This window comes from Lineus longissimus, chromosome 6 (assembly GCF_910592395.1).
Source record: "Lineus longissimus chromosome 6, tnLinLong1.2, whole genome shotgun sequence".
Lineage (NCBI taxonomy): Eukaryota > Metazoa > Nemertea > Pilidiophora > Heteronemertea > Lineidae > Lineus > Lineus longissimus.
In genome coordinates, this window is record NC_088313.1 from 16,841,173 (window position 1) to 16,865,044 (window position 23,872).

At 40.3% G+C, this 23,872-nt stretch overlaps 3 protein-coding genes across 3 annotated transcripts; 1 reads left to right on the forward strand and 2 right to left on the reverse strand.

Annotated features, from left to right (window-relative positions):
- Positions 1 to 8,602: 8,602 nt before the first annotated feature.
- LOC135489303 (acyl-carrier-protein phosphodiesterase PptH-like) lies at positions 8,603 to 14,179 on the reverse strand. Its single transcript, XM_064774599.1, has 2 exons — positions 13,809 to 14,179; positions 8,603 to 9,438 (listed from the first exon to the last, which is right to left on the reverse strand). Exons 1-2 carry the CDS (start codon positions 14,074 to 14,076, stop codon positions 8,705 to 8,707), a joined length of 1,002 nt encoding a protein of 333 aa, XP_064630669.1. The 5' UTR covers positions 14,077 to 14,179; the 3' UTR covers positions 8,603 to 8,704.
- A 247-nt stretch (positions 14,180 to 14,426) lies between these two features.
- Positions 14,427 to 20,267, reverse strand: LOC135488908 (V-type proton ATPase subunit B). Its single transcript, XM_064773838.1, has 10 exons — positions 20,155 to 20,267; positions 19,638 to 19,792; positions 19,090 to 19,401; positions 18,593 to 18,795; positions 18,016 to 18,139; positions 17,584 to 17,734; positions 17,240 to 17,322; positions 16,965 to 17,069; positions 16,730 to 16,859; positions 14,427 to 16,403 (listed from the first exon to the last, which is right to left on the reverse strand). The coding sequence occupies exons 1-10, from the start codon at positions 20,261 to 20,263 to the stop codon at positions 16,261 to 16,263; spliced, it is 1,515 nt and encodes a 504-aa protein (XP_064629908.1). The 5' UTR covers positions 20,264 to 20,267; the 3' UTR covers positions 14,427 to 16,260.
- A 625-nt stretch (positions 20,268 to 20,892) lies between these two features.
- Positions 20,893 to 23,352, forward strand: LOC135488910 (4-hydroxyphenylpyruvate dioxygenase-like protein). The gene is made up of 5 exons (XM_064773840.1): positions 20,893 to 21,805; positions 21,932 to 22,077; positions 22,315 to 22,466; positions 22,726 to 22,841; positions 23,012 to 23,352. The coding sequence occupies exons 1-5, from the start codon at positions 20,958 to 20,960 to the stop codon at positions 23,190 to 23,192; spliced, it is 1,443 nt and encodes a 480-aa protein (XP_064629910.1). The 5' UTR covers positions 20,893 to 20,957; the 3' UTR covers positions 23,193 to 23,352.
- The last annotated feature ends 520 nt before the right edge of the window (positions 23,353 to 23,872 follow it).

The following is a 23,872-nucleotide window of genomic DNA, read 5'->3' on the forward strand; positions in this document are numbered from 1 at the left end:
GTGCATTGGTGCATACAAACACTAAAATGTTTGGTTTTTGCTGATTTAGGGTCAAATAAATCAGCCAAAAGTTTTGAAAGCTTCACAAATGATTGTTGCAAGGAAGTACTTTATGATAGTTTGCGAAATTTTGATTAATTCTAGGTGGAAAGTAATATTTTTCGCATATTTGTTGGGAAAAAAATTGAAAATCCTCCAATTTTCAACCCCCCTATGGACACTATGAATTTTTCTCCAATAAAGCTGAAATCTTGGGAATATAATCCTAAGAGTTATATCAACCACGTCTGAAGTCGGGAGTTTGTATCAAATGTATAGTTTCGGAGCTAGCGCAGCTAGAAAAGCCCCCAAAACCCACTTTCTCAGGAATTTACACTACGGGCTACGAGTGAAGCATTACAGATTTACCAAAATTTTCAACCTATAGATGGACACATCGAATTTCCATCCAAATCACTCCAAATTTTGCCAGTAAATACCTAGACATATATAGAATTGTGTCAGAAGTCGGGAGTTGGGATTATTTTAACACCCCGCCCAAAAAGCCAACTTTATAGATATTTCCTATGCATTTTCCATTAGGCTTGCCAGGACCAATTAAGCAGGTTCACTAATTGGCTTAATTGGCTAGGCCCGCAATAGCTGGTAATGTTCCACGTCGGCAGCTATCATATATGAATCAAATGAAAATCATAGTACTGCCTGCCCATATTTAGACCAAATAAAACAGCTCCAGGCAGCAAGTTTTGTGGACATGGCACAAAAACACATGAAATAATAATTTCCTACAGTTATGACTTATTTCCGAGTGAAGCCCTTATCACCACTGCAGGGCCTTTTTTCTGAAGGGAGGGGGGCAGTGGGGCCACTGTGACCCCCAGACATTGTAGGGTCCAAAAGTGGGTCAGGGGGAGGTCCATCTGCTGAGCTCATGGTGTGGCAGCCGCAAATCCATCAGAATATGCACCATGTACACAAGGTTATGTGCGTACAGGTGTTGCAAGCACTTAACAAAATATTCAAAGAGTAATTTGCAATCTCATTTATTTTTCATAGAAAACGCATTGAAGTTATTACATTCCAGTATATGTGCTACAGTTCATAACCTCAGCTTGTATTGTGTGCGAGTCAAAAATACACTCTGCCATGGGCTGAACGGGATTTCATTAAAATTTAATCATTCCATTGGTAGATTAGCTTCCACTCTGCTGGAAAATATGTTTGCATATCTGTCACAAGTTATGTAGGAAATGTTTGGTGCATTGTGAAAAGGCAATAAGTTAATGTTTCCCCACTATTAATTTTTAAACATCAAAATTGAATTACTAGAATCGGTTGCCGGCAACGCTCCGGTTGGGGTGTTTGAGAGGGTGCCCTTTCCACCAGGAATGTTGAGAGTCGAGTTGACAGACTTACAAAAGGATGGGAAACTACCAATCCCAGAAAATATTCTATCTTCAAATCTCTTTCGAAAATGCTTACAGTTTCAAAGGCAACAATTTCTTTCCAAAGTAGCTACGAAAACGATCGACCTTAAATTGTCACTGTGTTGGTGCATTAACCATCAAATTCAAATTAGTTTTTCAAGTTTTTGAAGGAACACGGCAGGCTTTCAAAGGATTCTCGGACGTTATCATGTTTTGGTGCACCCCAAGAGACAGGAGATCGAAGAATGATGGTATCATGCCCAATTAAGTTGGGCTACATGCCGCGATTCCAAAATGGCTACAAAATGATAGCTGGTATCTCAGACAGGATCACCATCTTAACTCATAAAATCGATCATATCACAAATTGCTCATGTATATGGGTCATAAACAATCAACTTGTTTTAACCCTTTGCCAAAAGAGCAAACTTGTCAGTTGAGAGCCAAGTGCCCTGCACACTCATTTAAATCAGCGCTGCAGTCAGCAGAGGTTCGAATAAAGTTTCCTGATTTTGCATCCGGTTATGCATGCACATAATTAAGTATCCCTTGGTTATGACCTTGATTACTCAATGCGCATGCATATCCGATCATACAAAATCTGGAATTTTTTTCGACTTCTGTTGACCTCAAAAAAGTATCAGCTGATACTCGGTGACATTTTTAAAGTATTCCTGATTTTATAGGGAGAAAAGTAAACATAATTCATCCCATTTTAGAAGAAAAACGCTTTTCACCAGGAAATATGTGGGAAGACTACGTGGCAATTAGTTCCTACCACAGTCATGGTTATTGAAATCAAATTACTTATTTTCATACAAAATTGAGATTAATTAACATGCAAAATTGATTGAATGAGGCAAGTGAGGCAATTCACCCAGAACAGGGAAGATTAGCGTGAAAAATGATTGAGAGCCCCATATAGGCTGAAGCGCTGAAATTAAATTTATGATTGTGAATTACTGGGATTATGGTTTAGGTTGTGGCCTTTGGGATCTTGTGCATGTGACAGTGGATTCTCTTGCAATGATGCTGGGTAGATTACATCAACATTTATAGCAGCAAGAGTTATAAAGAAGAATCTATCCCAGGGTAAGGTATTACCAGTTACAGATGAATGAAAATCCCGCACCGTTTCTGAATGTGGCTGACAAGAACCAAGAAATCACATTCCGTTGGCCTGATAATTATGTGCTAATAAAAGAGGTAATCATGCTGCAGAACATCAAGGGAATAATTATACAATGTTCAGGCCGATTATGATTAGGCCAACACTTTCATCACCTTATTCATTAGGCAAACCAGGTAAACAGAAAAAGGTTTCATACTTCTTAAGTGATGGATATAACAAAAAGCTGCTATGAAGAGATGCAACACTTTTATGCTAGGACATGATTATAGATTGTAATGTAACAACCGACAGGGGACAGGGCTCTGAAAGGACAGCGGACTTGACTCCAGGGGATTACTGCAGCAGTCTTTAGGAAATGAGCTCATGTAGCAGGGATATCTAGTTGTATAGAATTTCTCAGTGGGAAAACATTAACCCGTAGTCAGTGATTATACCTGTTGGCAAGAATACATCCTCCCAAAGCAGGTTTTATTGGGTGTGTTTTAATGTACCGCCTACCACCTCCGCTTGATAAGTGATATTGGAAGGGCGATTATGATAGATGGCCAGGGGCATTGAAAGGACACCATAAAAGGTAAAGTTAGGGCCTCGGACACTTTAGGCCTATAAGCCCATATCAAAGCCTTGAAAACAACCACTGACCTTAAACATGCCTACAATGTGCATGTTTCCATACTCAATAATTACCTTTACAGTTGCCCATCCAGGGGGTTTCGACAACAAAACATGCTGTTTAGGCCCGAGCATGCACATTGGCCTACTTCTCCTAAAATTAGCTGTGACCCTATAATTAACCGGGGTTTAGGTCAATAGTTTGTAATTATAGTATCTGAAAATAGGCCTAAATTGCCTTAGTTCTTCTATTCTACTATAATAGCTGTAACTCAATCAAAGCTAAAAACCTCTCAAAAGCTTTCATACTCCATCACAGCATACTGCATCCGACTCTCATCGATTTTTATTCGCTTTAAATGTAGAATTCCACATAGATGTATTATACTTGGTGGTTAAGCTCTGAATGTTCAGATGGCATTGACTAAAAGAAGATGCATGCATGATTTGCCCTTTCAGCAAAATGTACATATATCTGAAGTCAGCTAACAAGGCCTGTGCTACATATGTAATAAGTGCAAAATAATAATAATAATACCATGAGCAAGACGGACAAGTGTCCATGGTTTTCATAATTGACCAGACATCAGCCCAGTGTTCAACACAAGCATGAGACTATTTTGCTGGTCATAATTACCTTATTAGCCTCGATGTCCTTGCCCCCGGGTCAAATCAGTTCTTGGTCAGTATATATGCCTATAAAACTCTTACAAATATATGTAGGCTACACATCTGATACCTACAAACAATCTCAGTGAGATTGACTGGGGCACTCATATAAATGCCTTGGCACACAATGCAGACAGGCATCATCATCGGTGTCAAACAACCAATTGATGTGTCACATTTGCCATAGCATTACTTCCTTGTCCTCTCTGATAATCAATCAATACTTTTGCCAAAGCAGGGGAATCTGTCAAAGGAATAACATATTCAGAAGGCAACTAGATGTATCAGATGTACAAAGGTCAAATGAGCCACATTTGGCCCCATCCAGCCAACAATCTCCCAGAGTTCTACCAATGAAACTATCACAAGATTGAAACTCTTGCAAATATTCAATGACTTTACCATGTTTACTAGTATGTTGATATTGATCACCGCAAACATGTCCTTCTCCTGTATTCACAGCTGGGAAAGGCACTGTTAACAACCTAACACATGAGATGACCTTGGGGGATTCTCTATATTGATTTTAGCAGTGTGTTCGCTTAGCATGCAACGCTCAAGGTCATTTAGTTATACTATTTCTGTCACTCTGTGGATGTTGCCTACAAAAATGTTTTCACAAACATTCATTAAATAGCAACTGCATATCCTTGATTCTTCATCAGAGGTATCTCTTTAAGAAAATCTTGACTTTGAGGGAATCGCTCCCTGAACTACACTCTGGACGCCATTTGGGGCAATCCATGCGAAGAGAGGAATAAGATGACGAAATGGACTGCCCCGGGAGTGTATTAATGCCACCATCTGGAGCAATGAAAATTGAAAGTATATGCAGTGAAATTCGATAAAGAATCAAATGGATTTTGGTAACCTTCGGTGGGCCCCACGCTGATCTGAAAAGGCTGACAACCCGAAGTGAGCCCCACACCGACCTACTTTGTTGTATTTGCAGATAATCAATCGATCATTTTCACTCCGCGGTATCAGACTGAAGAATCATATTAGCTTTTTATTGATTCCTAGGTTAAAAATACAGCCATGATTAGCCACCGGTACTGATTGCAAGATTGGGACATCTTTGAAATCGGTATGAAGAAATCGTATACCAAAAAATACTCAAATTCATTCCGCACCAATATCACATGAGCAGCAGCCATTTTTCTGATCAGATGGACAAATATTCAATGCCATCTCCTTATTAATATTGTTCATTTGCATGATATTTTTGCTGATTGTATCACGAAAATCTGTAATACAGATGAGATTGATTTTAGCTGATAAATGTTTGATTGTTATTGTCATTTCTCTCATTAAGTACACTCTTGCTCATCTAAAGGGAGAAATCAAAGTCACCAATACCTACTCACTCGGCACTATATTAGGACTTGCATGTGGATTCTTTTTATCACAAAGTCAAATCAGACCCATAATCCCCCCTTCACCTGTAGATCACTAACTGGACCCCTAGCTCATGCCTTTAGCCTAAAGGAGGATACACTGCACTTAAATGGCTATAGCATATGAAAAATCAGCCACTATAGAAATTAGTGAACAGCTTAGTAAAAATGTATTTACAATTTTTATGAAAATTCCTGTTCTTTCAAACATTGATTTATGGATGATCAATATGAATGACAGCAAGGCCCCTGGACGAACATGAATATCTCAATTTATTTGATCAGATCTGCTGAAGGACTTTGTCCTGAAGATTTAAGCTTTTATGCAGAAAAAGCTTGAATTTTTGAATGGCAATGTGCAACACATGTGGACTATTGTGACCTGGTCTGCAAAGCACTTGGCATATAGGCCTAGGACGTCATAGGAGCTGGCCTTGCGGATGTGGTCAGCTGAAGGCACCAATACCATGGGACATATGGTCTTCCCCTTGTATCTCAAATTTTGATTTAAGCTGACCTCAATAATCAGAACATCTATTTTAAAGGGGAGTGTCTCCATATTCAAGATGCCTCTCTGTGGCCGAGGCAACCACAACCACCTCGCAAGCCTGAGCAAAATCCCTCACAAATACAACATTACTCTCAGGCAACATCCACTAGAACAGACTACAAAGGCCTCATATAATACAGTGAATGAATGAATGAAAAGCATTTATAGGCGGCGCCTTTCCATGAGCCTGATCAAGGTGCCACCCCGTTGCAGTATAAAGGAGCCTGTCCCATCATGAAGCTTTAGGAACCTGGGTTGAAACTAAAGTCTGGCACTTTCTTATTGTACACCAGTTTTTAGATCCTACTCGGCCACACGCACACTGACCCTTGGGGAGCAAGACACCTATTCTCCCTCCTGACCATGGACCCTAAGCAACAAAAGGTGACAAGACTGCAACATTTCACAAGCCAGGCCAAACAAAGGGTCATAAAGGTCGAGAACAACCTGCCCAGTCTTGATATATCATGTTCATACCATCCTCTTGATTACAGCAAGACTATTCAAGAACAACAAACAAGAATTGAGCAAAAGGAGTTAGCCTAAAGCTCTGGTAAGTGGTCCTTAGTAACACCCTGATAAATTCTTGAGTTCAATTTGAGAAAATGTGAGGTATACAAATTTTCCTCGAATAGATCTGTATTGAGGTGAAACATTCATAAGACAAAATAACATAATTGACAGTTCTCGAGGTCTGTCCCAGCTTAATGATAGATATAATTTTCATCTAGGTTACAACCCCTGTCCTTGTATCAAACCATGATTATATGCGTTTCACTTCCAGTACCGGTACCCTTAAAATGCAATCGCCCCACTCTGACTATCACTAGGCTATACTCTCCCTTTAAGACAGCCATCACAGTGGAGATACTCACAGTAAATCTAAATGTGTTGGCTCACTATAGGTACAGAAACGTATTGATCAGGCTGAAAATCATAGAGGCTGAAGGCTTATTGTAACATGTTCAGAATACAGAGTCGATAAGTGAGGATTCTGAATTGATGCCTGGTTAGCTCTCTCTACTGATGAAAACAGTCCTGCAATGAGTAACATATGGTGATAACACTCACCCAAAAACATTTAATTCATTTATTGATATCACCGAACCTACAGCGGATGGAACAAATAGATACTGGCATGGTAACCTTGAGTGAGACCTGAGCCCTGGCCATGATAACTACCATCTGGTTCATTAACACTTTAAAAAGCAGATCCACCGATTCCTTTTTATTTTTCACATTACATGTGTTGTATAGTAGAACCTCTCTAATAAGAACACCCTCGGGACTGCATGACAAGAGCGGCCATTGATAGAGAGGTGTCCTGATTAGAGAGGTCAAATTGAAGGGAAACAGCCAATTTGGGAGCAAAACTAGTGTCCTTAATAGAGAGGTGTCAGCTAAGAGAAGTTCCACTCTATACACTGCATAAATGCAGGGCTTTTCAACTGCTCCAGGCATCTTGTAAGGTTGCCAAAGCTATAGTTCTGGTCACTGCACATTTTTTGTTGAGCTGTGATGATGAAAATTTGGTGGAAATTTAACCCATGCAATCAGCATGGCTGTTGGCCAATTTTGTTCACAGGGATATTCATCACCCAGTTGTTGTGAGAGTGCTGATAGATTCAGAGTCAACGACACATTGGATAATATGAGGAATTTCCATACAATCGAAATGTAGCTTTTGGCGAGGCAAACAAAACGTTCAATAAACAAGAAAAGATGCACTTAACCAAAAATAAACCTAACATTGAAAGAAAGATCAACAAGGAAAGGGTTAACGGTAAAGCACACGAAAACAACTCGATGCATTGTAGGCGTCTTGGAGCGCAAGAATGTTAAAGGTGAAAATTGAATGCATCATATTGGTGAGAGTAAACAAGAAGAGAAGAAATCAGAAAGGCAAGCTTCGCCCAGGGTATTCTTCAACCTGGTTATCCGAGTAGGAGTAGGCCTTAAGAATAGGAGTTGAACTCAATTTGATATAAGCTGGAGGCCTGGATAATGAAATAGAACCGGCTAAGCTTTTGTAAGAAAGCTACTTGGCTCGGTGTATTAGCTTAGGTATTGGACCATATCCGATTCAGGAAAGACTTATAAACTACACTATACAGTGTACATTTTCTTAGCGCCATCTCTTACCATGACTATATCATCAGTAATATTGCTACTCAAAAATATGTCATTGTTGATTATACACGTTTGCCACGCCTCCAATGACTCGAATGTGGGTAAACAAGTCGTACACAAATTGTGAATGACGCAGTTTCAAATGAAAACAATAATAAATCATATATATATACAACAACACCTCATTCCAAGAAAATGTTTGGGTTCAGGTCAAATTTTTTTAACTTGGTCCATAATTTCATATCAAATCATGAAATTTTTTACATGGTTGATCTGCGATATACTTCCAAGTGCTCTGGCCCAGATGCACTGCAAGAATACACTATTTTCCGCAAGTGCCCTTACATTATTCTATTATTTTATTTACTCATGCAACAGATATATAGCAATTAGAATAAAAGATGTCAGTATGTCAAGGTCAAATTATATGCCCAGGGTATGTTGTTCCATGTTGTTTACAGACCAGCTGTGACATCTGGTAGCATATGCCTGAACTATATGAGGCTCCAGACGCCCTAAAATAACCTCACAGTTGAAACAAACCAAAAATAGATACTCGTGTCATACATCATTATCAGGGCATACAGTGCGTCACAAGATTGTCTGAAGGAGCAAAAACCAACAAAATAACTAGAATTAAGAGATCATTAGTTTTAATTTATACTAAATAAAAAAATATCACAGGCACTAAGATATCTTGCAGCATTTTCGAACTGTTCACCTATCACTAAAGATCTTCTAGTTCGTGTCCACTGTCTGAAACCCTTTCGAACAGCATCCCAGCTCCTTAGAAATTGTTGACAAGAGGCCACACCTGTCTTGGTCCATTATCCAACTCATGTAACCCCCAAAGGAGTCCCTTCTCTCTTTCATGGCCATAGCCAAGGCAATGGGAAACATAACGCACACCATCAATAGTGCGGTCACGATTCCGATGCTGATGGCCATGCACGTGAACTGTGGACTTAAAGCTGCGTATCTGTGTCTCTAAACATTTCGCACCAGCATAACGAGAAAAGTTAAAACCTGCAACACCCCCCTGACGTTTCGGTGCAGTTGTATCTTCCAAATTCAGCCTTTCGCGCTCTTTTTTTATCGCATCTTCTTCCTCTTTGGAAGACAGTATCAGATCAGTACGCGGCAGAAAATGACTGAACGATATCACAGGGCCGTCAAAGGGGAGAGAGGGTTTTAACATTTCATCATTCAAGTTGGCAAAGTATTTTGAGCGAGTTTCAACCAAATCTGGCCACTTGCAAGCAAAATTGTCCATCCACATTTGTCGATTTTTCTCAATGTTCTCCGGTACTTGTGGAGTGATATAGGTGGCATCATTTGCATCCTCCTCTGGTGTGGCGTACCAAGAATAGAGTGGAACAATCCAGATATGGTCCTTGGCAGAAAGTGAAAGTTTACCTGGTTTGGTGTGGATGCCATTTCTCTCACACATTTTCAGGATTTCGTGGAATTTTTCGATCGAGTTTGCGAATTCTGGCCGGCGTAGCCAAAGATCATGGTTGCCTGAAAAAGTAAATGTGACAGCTGTGTTAAAATTGATAATAAAAAATATTTTTTCAGCATTTAGAGTACAGAACACGTGAAAAATGTTGAAATAATATACCGGTACTGGGTTTATTTAAACAAGAATGAAACCTAGCTCAGATGTTTTCTCCCAAACCAAATCTTAGATATGGGGAGACCAAAACCTCCCCCCCTCGGTGTTCGTCCATCCTGACCACAAGGTATCACCCTGGACTCCCAGACAAAGTTTGGTGAAGATTGGAGAGGTATAGGCAGAGGAGACAGATGGGTATCTTGCTGCTCTACGTTGATGCAGTAGTGGCAGCTGACCAGATTTGATCAAGTGCCCTTGGTGCTCCTTCACAGAGTGAAGAACACTTGGGGGAACAACTTGCCAACTTGTTTCCCAGTCACTGTATTTCCATAGTGACACACAATCGCACCGATTCAAAGGCGAGTACTTTTTGAAATAGAGAGGAATGCCATGCTCATGCTGGCGGGAAGGAATTCCTCCAAGAAGAACACCAGATCATCCGGACTCCCAACCCAGGCTTTGAAACCATCTCATACTTTCGCCAGCATAGAAAAGAAGCTCTGAAGAAGTAGGACCTATGCACTGCCGAAGTTTGGGCGGAAAGACTACAGAACAACACCCAATGGACCTACGCATAGAATTGGAGTCGACTAAAACTTTTAGAAAGGGGCAACAGGACACAACTTCCTGCACGTTATGAAGTTATCCTCTCTACAACAGTTTGTAGTCGGGATCTGACAGCACAACTATTTTAAAAGACAACCCTCATGTAGATATGAATCAGACAAAATCAGCGCCGACATAGCAATGTCGCTACTAGAGCCCAGCACCCTGTTACACAATCTTCAGGTTTGCAAAGCACTCGGGGAGAAAACATGCATGACAGGATGTGACAATCTGTTCCGAGACCTGTCATGACATGTCCTACTCAGTCAGATACACTGACAATGCAGAACGGAGCTACATAAGCCTGTTGAATGGCTTGGCCCCGACTTGGAAACATATTGTTTTCATTTTCATGTTTTTGGAGACTTTTCAAACAGTTTTCTTTTGACAGTTGCTCACTGTTGGAATAAAGGCTGTTTAGTCTATAGCATATCTTACTTAAAAATATTCTTTTTTAATGATGTATTTTAACCAGAACTCAGTCTACAGTCTGGATGCAGTTCTGTTCATGGCCAGTTTTTTGCAATAATATAAAAGAAACATACTAATCATTCTACACAAGATCTCAGCTTCACACCAGATTGCCACAGTAACCTGACCACAAAAACTGCAGGACAATACAAATATTTACATTCCTGTCATTGGTGCAAACATTCTCCAACAAGTTTATTGTTGACAATCTCAAGTAGTTCAAACATTTCGCCTGACCTGAATTGAGACACTTCTGCCCTCAAGATGCAATTTCGTGAAGATCTTGTTACTTTCATGCATACACATTGTCAATCAGGGGTTTGATTAGGCCTGTTAATCATTGTTTACAGAGGACACTGGCGGCTTGCCAAACAGAATTACTACGGCTGTGAGAACTGGGCCATTTTTACTATAGGGTCCTAGAACTACATGTACCAACCTCACCAGGCCAGAGGCATAAAAACAGAAACTTAGTTCTTCTCTCGATTTTTAACGATCTCATTTGGCTGCTAAAAAACGGTTAGGCGCTAATTAGTATTGTTCGACAGAATATGTCACAACCTAAACTATGTCATTGGACAATTTACTATTCACAAGGACCCAGAAACAGACACTCGGTCATTGTTTAGTGCCAGTTTGAATGCAGGAATTTAGAAACTCTCTCGACCGCGATTTTAAATGCCAACTGACAACCACTGGAGAACGTAACAAAGAGTTTTTGAGCGGCTGTAAACCCTGTTTACCCTAGCTGACACTGGTCAGGACTCACCAATGTCAGGTTCTCAGCAATCACTTCTTTCTTCCCATCGACTTTTTGTCGATCAGAAAAATATGTAGCATCAAACACCTATCCACCAGAATAATGTACATTGCTTCCAAAACGTTATGATTTGTTTTACATTTGCATCTGTATTTGCTATTGTTTTCAAGCCACTTCTACAAAAACCTAAAGGTCATCTTTCCCATTGTTTGTTCCATACACATCCGATTTTTTTCTATCCATCAGAATAACGTACATTATCTTATACATGTATATCGAAAGGTCAACAATGACTCACACTGAAACGCAGCTCACAATATCAGTTTATAAATATAATTGAAAAATGTGGAACTTTAGACTAATGGAGTAAACAAGGTCAGCAGTTGGAACAATTCTGATCATATGATAGCCTCATAGAATGACCAGGTCTATCATTGCAAAATCAATCTGAATAGGGGCACATGATTTCCCTCGGAAGTTTATCCTGCTTGTGTTTTTTTTTGCAATCTGCACTTCTGTAATGGAAAAGTAGAGCACAAGAATCAGTACTTTGCACACAATAACAATACCAGATGATCGAATTAGTCACTTAACTGTAAGCATCAAACATGTGATTGTGAATGTGATCATCCGAATTAGGGTGGTCATCAATACTGTTTCGTCTTTGAGCAAGGCACTTAACCCTTAATTAATTCATCCTTCAAAGGGTGACTGACGAGAAACCAAGGTTCCTTGTACGTGATGACTATGCCAGGACAAGTAAAAGGCCCCTACCAAGTGAAAAATATGACTCCGCTTTTGGATGAAGACGGCGTCACCAGGCAGATACTCCAACCCAACTGGCCATAGTGACACACAAAAACCACTCACTTGACTCTTGAGGATAACACCTCCAAGTGCACAGCGAAAACGCTAAAGAGTGGGTCATATGTGGAAAAGGGAAAGTGCATGCTATCATAACAAACTGTCTTTTATTAGGCATAGATACAATACTTTCTTTAATTAGATTCTTTATAAGGTTTAGTTTTGATAACACGTTGACCTCGCAAATTAAAATCACTTAGCAATTCCTTCCTTGGCCTTGATAGAGCAATTAGTACACAATTAGTGTCACTGTACCCTAGGACAATGTCTTCTTGTCAATAAAAGCCCCAGGACTGAGCATGTCTCCGAAGTAGGATGCTGGGTCAGTCGGTCAATTCAACTGTGTACGAAAGGCTGTCCTCACCTCAAAATACACGGACACTGTTCCCTGCTGTCAAGCTCTTTTAATGTTAGTTCTTGTCAAGTTTTGCTGTCTGAATTGGGTAAATAGATAATTGGAGTACTTATACTGTAATGAATTAAAACACTCTACTCTACTTGGGCAATACAGCATGAAAGGTTCCAATGAACAATAAATATCGACTGACACATCATAAACCGCCCTTTTTGATGATCAATTTTCATGAAAATCTCTCAAGGACGAGTACGTGTAACAAAGACTAGGCGACAGATGGCATGAAATGAAGCGACCAGAACTCTTATGGAGAAAAAATCGATCATTTCAATTCAAACAATAACATGCCATACATCAATGGAACGAAACTGGCACAATCTAGCAAAACTGAAGACTTCTAAAGTTATGCGCCATGCATGGTACATAGGTCAAAATTGCCATCCAGGGCATGATAATAAGTATCAGACAGATCATCAACTGGAAATTATTCCATGCATAAACCAAACAAGTCGAAACATGACTTTTAATTTTTCCCAAACAACAAGCTCTGACAGGTGAAGTTATTGACCTTATCAGGCAGCCACAATTGTCAATATTGACGAGGCAGAGAAGTAGACCTGGGAGAGGCAATTGACATTGTTTAGAAGTGCAACAACACCACAATCGATTCCATGCAAGGTGTCTGAACTATTTTTAGAATCAGTGACTGGTGAACAGCTGTAGAATGATGGAAAATATTCATATAGCTCTCGGCCTACAATTATACAATACAATACAATACAATACAAGGAATTGATTAAAACATTCATGAATGAAGTTCGATTGTCGAAACTATTCATCAAGGTTTGAATAATGAACAGGATATCTGGCATGATCTATGACACTGAAAAGGCATGGTGCTGTGCCCTGCTAAAACTCTTCAGCTGAAACACTATCTGTTGACTCTAAAGTAATTGTGATTTCACGCCACATTGACAGCAGTTATTCACCACATGCATTGGAGTAAGGCAACAGCATCATTGTCACCCAGTGCAGTGGTGGCTGATCATCGGAACGAATGATGGCCAAGGAAGGTCGCCCACTAGCTGTACCACATGTTTGGCACAGCGGCAGTACCAATTACCATGCCATGACCCTTTGCCTGGGATGTGTTCTTCTTTTGTTGTTGTGCCTATCTAGGTTTTTGGTTTTGGCTCAGAACACCGATCTAATTAACTCACCTGGTACAAAAAACACCTCAGCAAAGACCCGAGCAAGACGTTTCAAGGTTGTTTCAAGGAGCGAAGTCAAATCTGTGACATCTCCTGCCAAAATTAACGCATCTTTTCCGTATTTCTCTTTCGACCAGCTTTCTACAATCTCTAAATTGTCTCTATAATCTACATGAATATCAGATATTGCTATGACACGCCTGATGTAGCTATCTTGACCACTCATTTTGCTAAAATTCGCAACTTTTTGCAAGTTTCTATAAGCACGTTTCATCATTCATGGTCGCTGACATTTTGTTGGTCATGTGACACTTCCACCAACGATTAGTTAAAATTCCCTCCGTACAAAATAATGGTGGCAGCACCATACTCTACACCATGCAAGTTATGGGTAAAAGTGGTCAACAAAGACAAAAAGGGAGGTTTCAGGGGATTCAGATTATGGAGGGGAAGGATTATTGGGGTACCCATCCCACGACATCCTGTTTGAAAAAAAGCCAATCAGCAATTTTGACCAAATCCCGAACAGAATCCTCCAGACAAATTCTTCCAACAGCTTGGGTATACTGATGATCTTCTTAGGCGCTCAATTGACGCGGGAAGGAAAAGACACTGGGAACAATACTATCCATTCTGACTGTGCATTTATTCCTGTACATTAAATTATATACAATAAAGATAACCACAATAATTAGCTTGGTACAGAAAGAGGAATAGCAGACCATAATGAAAAGAACCTTGTTCACTTCAAGCAATATCTAATGACTACTACACTCGTCCTTATAAGGATTATTGATCAATAGCTACTGAATGGAATACAATATTATTTCAATACCATTGTGCTGATAGGCTGATTTTCCTACTAAGGCTTTTGGGTGAACAAGTCAATGATACTTTCATGACTTCATAATGTTTGAAGGTGATTAAGGTGTTTGAATTGTAGATCTGACATGATGAATAAATGTAGCTTAAGTATAAGATACATGTATTGAATCAATTTCTGACATCCGACTACTTTGGAAGCCTACAATATCAACATAATTCACCAGACATAAATTTACATTTCCAAACCATGAGACCAACTGTTGACCTTTTGTGGTAGACACTAGGAGAATAAATGCACAGTGACAATACATGCTACGTTCAAGATACATACATTACATATACAGACAAATGATAATATACTTCATTTTACATGACAGCAAACCACCATATCAACAATACAAGAATCTTTGTTCTCTTAAACAGCAAGACTTATTCCAACTTGACTTAGAAAAGACTGGGTGATCACTTTAGCACAATCCTATCATAGTTCCGATTTTGACACATTCGTTCAACTAAGTCATTCCTTCTATAACTGTTCAAAATGAAATAAATCTTGGCTTGGAATGTTGTTCACATTTCTGATACCTGGCGGTGGTAATAGCTAGCACATCATCACTAATTTCTCTTGCAACATTAACACTGCTTTTATCACAACTCTAAGGAATCCAAAGATGAAATCTAAGCTGACAATATTATATGATTATGAATGTAAACAAAAGATGAGGTAAAGAGAGTGCCTTCTAGTAAGACAGTAATTCACCAGATTAACCAAGCTCCTTGTATACTACAGTACATTGTACAATGGTGACAATGAAATAAATAGTGGCAGACTTTATGGTGTAGACAATAGCAAGAGGATTGAGGATGACATTTTTTAGAAAAGACTTTGAAATGGACAAGAGTTTGATCCCGGGCTAGAAACCCTGGGCCTTTATAACCATCAGATGAGACAGGAAGTCATGGTCCTTTGTATCTGTGTCTATACCAGGGCAACTAAAAGATCCCTCAACTGGCCACAATGCTACTTTATCGCCAAACCTATTCATACAAGAATGATATCCAATTAACGGAAAGAAAACGCTGTTTGACTAGATCAACCAAGGACTCATCTAAACAGTCATGTTAATTATTCATGTATGCCACATTTATATCTTACATTACCAATTACATTCAACAGAAGAATTGCATAATGAAATGATTATAAGGAGGGAACAATAAACTCTCCACTAACCGATTAAAGAATGAAGATATTCATGATACATGGAGGCAAAATTAATAGTTTATTGTCTCAACTATTTGATGAGTCAGCATGGCAAGTTAGGAAAGGCACATGCATCCGACAATCTATTTCTTAAAATTCAATTAGATACCTATTAGTACAGCATTTCACTTTTCTATACAACAGTAGACTACTCTTCATCATAGACACTAAAGGAAATATTTTGGCATAAACATTCACATGATTTTCAACACGTTGACTTCACTCTTTCAAATGTCAGAAGTGGAATGAAATCTGAAGATGAACCTTGACATTCAACCCAACACCGCGCCCTCACTATCAGTGACAATTTGCATCTAAATGAGGAGAATTTAAATAAATAGAACCACTGAGATAATTGTCAACCTCTCACTCCAACTATTGGTCTCGTTGGGAATCCCTAGGGTAGAATTTCTTCAGTGTTTTCTCAGGAATACGTTTCAACATCTCCTTGGGGAAAATTCGTAGTAGTTGCCAGCCGATGTCCAGCGATTCGAAGATACTGCGATTTTCATAATGACCTGGAGGGGAGAAAAACAAGGAAATCATGACAACTACGAATTTGGAAATACCGTTAACAACCAAATCTTCCAGTTTCAATCATATGATTATTACTTTTTGAATGTGGTCAAGATGACCAAAACTGACCAGGACTGAGAAGTTTACCCACCTCGTCAAAGAGGACAAAACAGCATGGTGACGCATACTCATAGTCAAACACGCAGGGCATGCAAACAACCATCGGTTTGTGGGACTTAGGTAACTTCAAATTTTTGTCACTATTTCAACAACCAATGACAAATACTTTCAGATAATTCATGACAGACATTATGAGAAAAGTACCTACCTTGTGCGATGAAATTCTTTTCGAATTTGGTTAAGAATTCTAAATAGAGCAAGTCCTCGGATGTCAAAGCTTCTTCTCCTACGACAGCCTTCATGGCCTGAACATCTTTACCAATGGCATAGCAAGCATACTGAAAAGAAGAGAGAAGATTAGAAGGAGTTCTTGTGACCAGGACTACGAGAATCTGCTCGATGTGAATATGGAGCTGGAGACCAGAAATGTAAAAAGTCCTTACCAACTGATTGGATACATCAGAATGGTCTTCACGGGTCATTCCCTCGCCGATGGCAGACTTCATCAATCGAGACAGTGATGGTAGAACGTTGATTGGTGGGTAAATCTGGAATAGAAACGGATCATTCAGTTCAATTAACATTTGGAAGGAACAGCAGATGCCAACATAAAGAATAATCCTCCTTCATTTATTCTTACACATATTCCATATCACTGATATATCCATGCCAAAACAGAATGTATCTGTCTACATGTATAAGGCCAAACAGCTGTTACCTGTCTATTGTGTAGTTGTCTGTCTACGTAAATTTGTCCTTCTGTGATATAACCCGTTAAATCAGGAATGGGATGGGTAATATCTGAAAGAAACCAAAATTGATAAACACAATGTTGCTTGGAGATCGCCGTGTTTCCAGTAAAGTCTATCATTGCCTCAAGGAGAATTAAACCACCAATCTCATCCCAAGTGCCACAAGTGAACTCGTGATTCTATCAATGTACCCTCCATTCAAAAATGATAATGAAACAACAACAGTTCAAGCCTAGTCGCAACTCATGTTTTTCCCCCTTCACAGTAGACCCAATCAAAAATAACTTCTTTGATCAATATCCAAACTCACCGTCATTAGGCATAGTCAAGATGGGAATCTGTGTGATGGAACCATTGCGACCCTGGACTCGACCAGCACGCTCATAAATCGTTGCTAAATCAGTGTACATGTAACCTGGGAAACCTCGACGTCCAGGCACCTCTTCTCTTGCAGCGGAGACCTAACGAGAAAGGTAACATTTTGAAAACCAGAAAAGTGTGCATTGTTCCTGAGAAGCAGTATACAGTACTTCAAAGGCTCCAAGCCAGATACATCATTATTGACATTTGAAGCCCTTTTGCTTTGAATACCACAAATATGAATAACTTATGGACAACTCCTCCTCGGTGTCCAAGACAATAGTTCCTGGGTCAATAACCCATTTTGCCCCCCCACCCCAACTGAGCCAAAGAGGGAGAAGAACTTATCAGATATGAATTGGCTATTTCCCATGCAGCTTACCTCTCGCAAAGCCTCAGCATATGAACTCATGTCTGTAAGGATGACCAACACATGCTTCTCACACTGGTAGGCTAAGAATTCAGCTGTTGTCAGGGCAATACGTGGCGTGATGATACGTTCAATCCTGCAGATATGAAAATGAACAGTTTGAATATCAAGAATAATAATAATACAATCTACATCTTCATTTTGGTGAGACAATAAATTCTCTCCCATCAGGGAAACACTATGCCTATTCTTTGTGGCCTGAGGCATGGGCAGCCTCTTGTAGTTGTACCGTAAGAACCATTTGATTAAGACAGGCCAAGTCCCAAATCCAAAGAAGTTGGAACCTAGTGTATGAGAAAACATGCTCTCCTTAAAATAATACGGGAGAAATTGACTTAACGGAAGAGAAACTATCATGTGCCATGATCCTGTACAAGCAATGTTCGTAACCCAATGATCATGATAGTTCCTAATCTTTTTAGTACATGTACGCCCCTGGTATTTTAAGGAGTCCACATTGCTCATTCTTCCTGTCCTATGTTAGGGTCGTCATTCCTCGAACCATCCCATTATATGTGACAATACTCACGTTGGGTCGTTAGCCAAGTTCAAGAACAAGCTCACATTTTCCATGGAGCCATTCTCTTCGAAATCTTGTTTGAAGAATCTAGCAGTCTCCATGTTGACTCCCATAGCAGCGAACACGATAGCAAAGTTGTCATCGTGACTGTCCAAAACTCCCTTGGTGGGCAGCTTAACCAAACCACCCTGTCGACAGATTTGGGCTGCAATCTGTAAGGACAGAGAAACTAGTATACACCAATTCATTCAAAGAAAAAGTAACAGACAGAGAAAGTCCTTAATACTCAACACATAAAGCAGTAAATTTGGTGACGTCTGAAGAGTAGCGATCCTTGTACATAGCCTTGTCAGCAGCTAGTAAAAGAGTCTCAAGTCTGTAGTAAGAGAGGGGGGACTCGGAGAACGAGAAGTGGGGCCAAGTGTTCTGTTAACCAACATATAAAAATCCATGGTCGTATTTCACTTTCAGTTTTTAAACAATTAAAAAATGAAATCTGAACTTACTTCATTGTGAGGCAAACCGGCTGCGGAGAAAATTGGGATCTTCTGTCCTCTAGCAATGCTGTTCATGGTGTCAATGGCAGAGATACCGGTCTGAATCATCTCCTCCGGGTAGATTCGCGACCAAGGATTGATGGGCTGGCCCTGGATGTCGAGAAAATCTTCGGCCAAGACTGGTGGACCTTTGTCGATGGCTTTACCGGAACCATTAAAGACGCGACCCAACATGTCCTCAGAGACAGGCATCCGTAAGATGTCCCCAGTGAATTCACAAGTAGTGTATTTGGCATCAATTCCTGATGTTCCTTCAAACACCTGCACAAGAAAATAGGAAATTTAGAAGGAAATAAACATTGTAGGTACCAGAGTTTTTGTTTTGTTTTATTTCTAAGAAAATTAGGTCAAATATAACATTGTTATATATCTTATGTCTGGAATTTCTGTTGAAGATATTTTAGCAAACAAGGTCTTAAGACCATCAACAGAATTCACAAAAACCTTATCATAATCCTTCTCCATTCTTTGCCTTTATTACCAGCCATTCAACTTACCTGTACAACAGCCTTTGATCCACTGACTTCAAGCACCTGTCCGCTCCTCTGTGTCCCATCTGCCAAGTTGAGATTGACAATTTCAGCAAATTTGGGAAACTTGACATCATCCAGGATAACCAAAGGACCGTTGACACCAGACACCGTCCTGTATGCTGAAAACCAAATTGATATGTTTTAGAGGTCGTTACAGTTACAGTTACAGTTACGTGGAAACCAACCGTATCTATTCTAGGCTAGCATCGTCGTCATATCCCGCTATCCAGGACCGATTTCCGACTAACATCATAGATGCATTTTTTTGGTTAGAAAGTATTGTCTGGCCTTAGAGATGATGGTAAAGAACAAGACAAACAAATACGCAGAAAATTAAAGCTTTATTTCAACACAATGAAAATGTACATGAAACTGTACAGAAAACTTAGCCTGGCAAGGAGTACCCTTGCATTAAAACCGATATTGCTCACCAACTGCCACACCGAATTGGATAACATTTTGTGAAAATGAGGCCACATACTTATTCTTGGCTGTGTGATGTAATCTCTTGATATCGCTGCGTGGTGGGCCCTTGCAGCCGCCACATCATGTCCCCCCATATCCATCAAATCGCCTTTGCTGTTCGCCATCTTGTCCGAGTCATGTGATTTGCTTCGAAGTGCGCATGCGTTATTAATTAAAGGGAGACTATAGTATCAGGAGACAATACACGGCCGGTGGAACTTTATTCACACTCCCCGGTTCGCTGCGCGAGACGGCTGATGTGTGTCTCTTCTATCATTGTCTATCATTCAGTTCATCGACACTCTTCCCGCTTGTTGGAGAAATACGTTTATCAACTAGTCAAACAAGATATGCACCAAAAAGTCCAATTTGAACCCCCCCCTTTATACATGTACCGGTTGTTCCAAGTTTCAGCTCGGCGAATTTGGATGCATAACAGCACTGCAGGGCCATTCTTAAGCCACTGATCTACTCTCTCTTGGAAGTTGTCACTGGGTGGGTTTATGGGGTGATGGGGATAGGGCGGAGAGGTGAGGGGATAAAACAATGCTCCGTACGAGGAAGATTTTGGGGTGGTGGTGGTGATGGGGGGGGGGGGTATTTGTGCCCTTCGACAGGACCCTGGCTTCGGGGGCCCGGGCGGATGAAGGCAAGCCTTGCTGCCAATGCTGGTAACTAGAAGCTACCCAGCCTAAGCTCCAACCCAGACAATTTTTACACAGCGTGCAATACCGTCAGCCGTACCGACTTTATCGGTGTCTTCGGCATGCTGGGGAGGGAGCAAGGCCGGCCTTGAAGCTCTGTTGTTGTTTGTACATCATGGCTGCCCGTCTGCTCCACCATGTGGAAATAGGCGTCAAAAATGGCCTGGAAACCGTTCATAAGTTCATAATTCGTTACAAATTCCGCCCTGTAGCTTGTCGGGAAAATGATATTTCTAAACAATGGTTATTGTTAGCCGGATCTACCCGCTTTGTTGTGACTGAAGCAAAGAAATGTTGGCCATCTCGAAGCATTTTGTATGCCGGTAGTACATTTTATGCAACACCCTGTAAATTACATAACAAGTCCTGCCAGAAAGGGGACGATGTTTCATCAGACTCCAAGAGGACTAAGCTTGTTGCATCACTACAAGATAGCAAGGAAAACAGTTATGATTATATATGTCACTGGCACTCTGGGCAGGAGCAAAATACTGCAATAAAAGCCGAAGATGACAGCATTGCTATTGGCAATAGCGGCGTCATAAGCACTGGATTAGAACATGCAGATTCAGTTTTCAATGTGGCCCTGGAAGTAAATAATGTTGCAGACTGTGTCAAGAGAGTATCAGATAATGGTGGGGAAATTATCCGCTTGCCGAGGACAGTTCGGGACGATGATGGGCATGTGACTTACGCAACAATAAAATCGTGTGTTGGAAACGTATTGCACACTCTTATTGACTCGTCAAATTACAGAGGAGTGTTTTTACCAGGGTTCAGCTCCGTGAACTGTGATCAGGACCTACCTTTCGTCAATCAAGCAGAAAATTGTGATGATAATAAAGTGACAAGCCCGTTTCAAGGAATAGACCATGTTGCCTTTGCTTTAAACCGAGGATATTCACGGGATGTCATGAAGTGGTACAATAAAGTATTTGGGATGGAAAAGTTCAAAATCAACCGGTAATTTCCCTGAATAAAAGATGAATTTTCTTATCTATCTCCACATTTTTCAATACAATTCTGACTGTGACATATCTTTACATGCTCAAAAAATATCAAGTACAAACCATCTATTCTTTATTCCAGAGATGAAGATGAAGAAGAAGGATTTGTTCTTAAAGGAAACAATATTGGCCTCAGGCTTAGGGCCATGAACTACAGAAGTTGCCATGATCAGGGGGACCAGAGCACTGGTCTGAAGTTTGTCATGGCAGAGTCACTACCTCATCAGGGTAAGATTTACTGATATTTTTTAAATCAACATCAAGGATCGGCAATAACTTATCATATCATGCTTTAGGTAAATTTGCCTTCCAGCTGATCCCACAAAAAATGTAAAAAATAGTCTGGGTTTTGCAGCACTCAGGCTATCGTTAGGACCCAGTTGGAACATTGATTTCACACCTTACGATTGGAATCTGTAAAAGCTGTCTTTTAGTGTGCAATGGTCAGTGCATTTCTCATTTCAGGTCCAAACCAAGTGGACACCTTCCTCAGGGAACATGGAGGACCTGGCGTTCAACATATAGGCTTATACTCCAATAACATAATCGATGCAGTTCAGAGTATGGCAGCAAGTGGAGCGTCTTTCATGGACACTCCTCCGACTTATTACTCAAAGGTAATGGATCATCCATAAACAATCAAATAATCAATGTCAATGTGTTTCACAATGATCAGGTTTGACTCCCTCCCCCTCCTTGAATCCTAACTGAACAGTTTTAACAAGCGCTTTTCCCCCTCACCCTTTCCTGACATTGTTAGGATTGTGAAACACATTGATTTTTATGCGTGCAGGGATTATTGTAAACTATGTTCTCCAATCATAGACCAATGGATGCTTTTTTAAATAGTTATAATGTGTTTCCCTTCTTCTAAAGGTGGGCAAGCTGGAGGAAATAGAGTCATCGGGAGAGGACCTTGACATATTACAGAAGTATGGAATCCTTCTGGATTCGGAGGCAGATGGGAATGTAGGCACTACTGAAGAGGAAAAGTAAGTTGCATTAGAGTTTCATCCCAAACATGCAAAATGAAATGTATACATTTTTGCCAGCTACGATTCCGAGCATGACAAATCTTGTCGTTGCATTGTCTTGTAGTTAGTATTGTTGACAGCATCAATCATGGTTACTTTTGAGTGACTAAAACTTGCTTCATTTTCAGGTACTTGATGCAGGTGTTCACAAAACCACTCTTCGATCATGACACATTCTTTCTGGAGATCATTCAGCGGTGTGGAGCGACAGGTTTTGGTGCTGGAAATATCTCAGCATTGTGGAGATCAGTAGAGGCATTTTTTCAATCAAAGAAAAAGGCCAAGTTACAGGGGGATGGCAGCTGTTGATGATTGTGTGTTTAGGACCAAGTAACCATTGTTATAGGAATTGAGGTACTTTGAGAAAATCAAGGACAGACGTTTTTGCACTTATGTTGTTGTGAGAAAAGTTTGATCTTGTGGCATGAATGTTTGCCCCATGTAGCTTTTTGAAATAAATGCTTTAAATGATCAACTCTGGGTTTCTTTTGTGTGTTTTTTCAAAGAAACATGAGTAGTTTTCTGCAAAATAACACGATAGTGAGCCAAGACAAATAATGCTGCAGGTTGTGCCTTTGTCTTTGAGGGGAGTGATAGCGTTTCAAGATGGTGTGCTTGCCTTATTGTGATGTTTTTGCCCTCGATCTGTCTCGATGGTGAATCCAGTCTTGGCAGAGAAAATTCATAGGAGTTGCACACAAGCTGATGGTTTGGCCCTCACTGAACTTGCTCGATGTAGACTCCCTGCCGAGTGGGCAGCCCATTGCGACATCCCAATTCGGTCTCCTCGGGTTCGGGAGGAAGGAGGCCGGTCGACTGCATCTGGAGTATGTAGCTCAATGAATCCAGTCTTTGTGGAGGAGTTACACAGGGGCTACTCCATCAACCAGCAGGCAGAACTGTGCCTTGTCTGGGAGACCTTGATGAATGGTGGCAATGATATGGTCAAGGTGAAGACCAGTTAGAGTTTCTTTGGAGACGAGTGAACG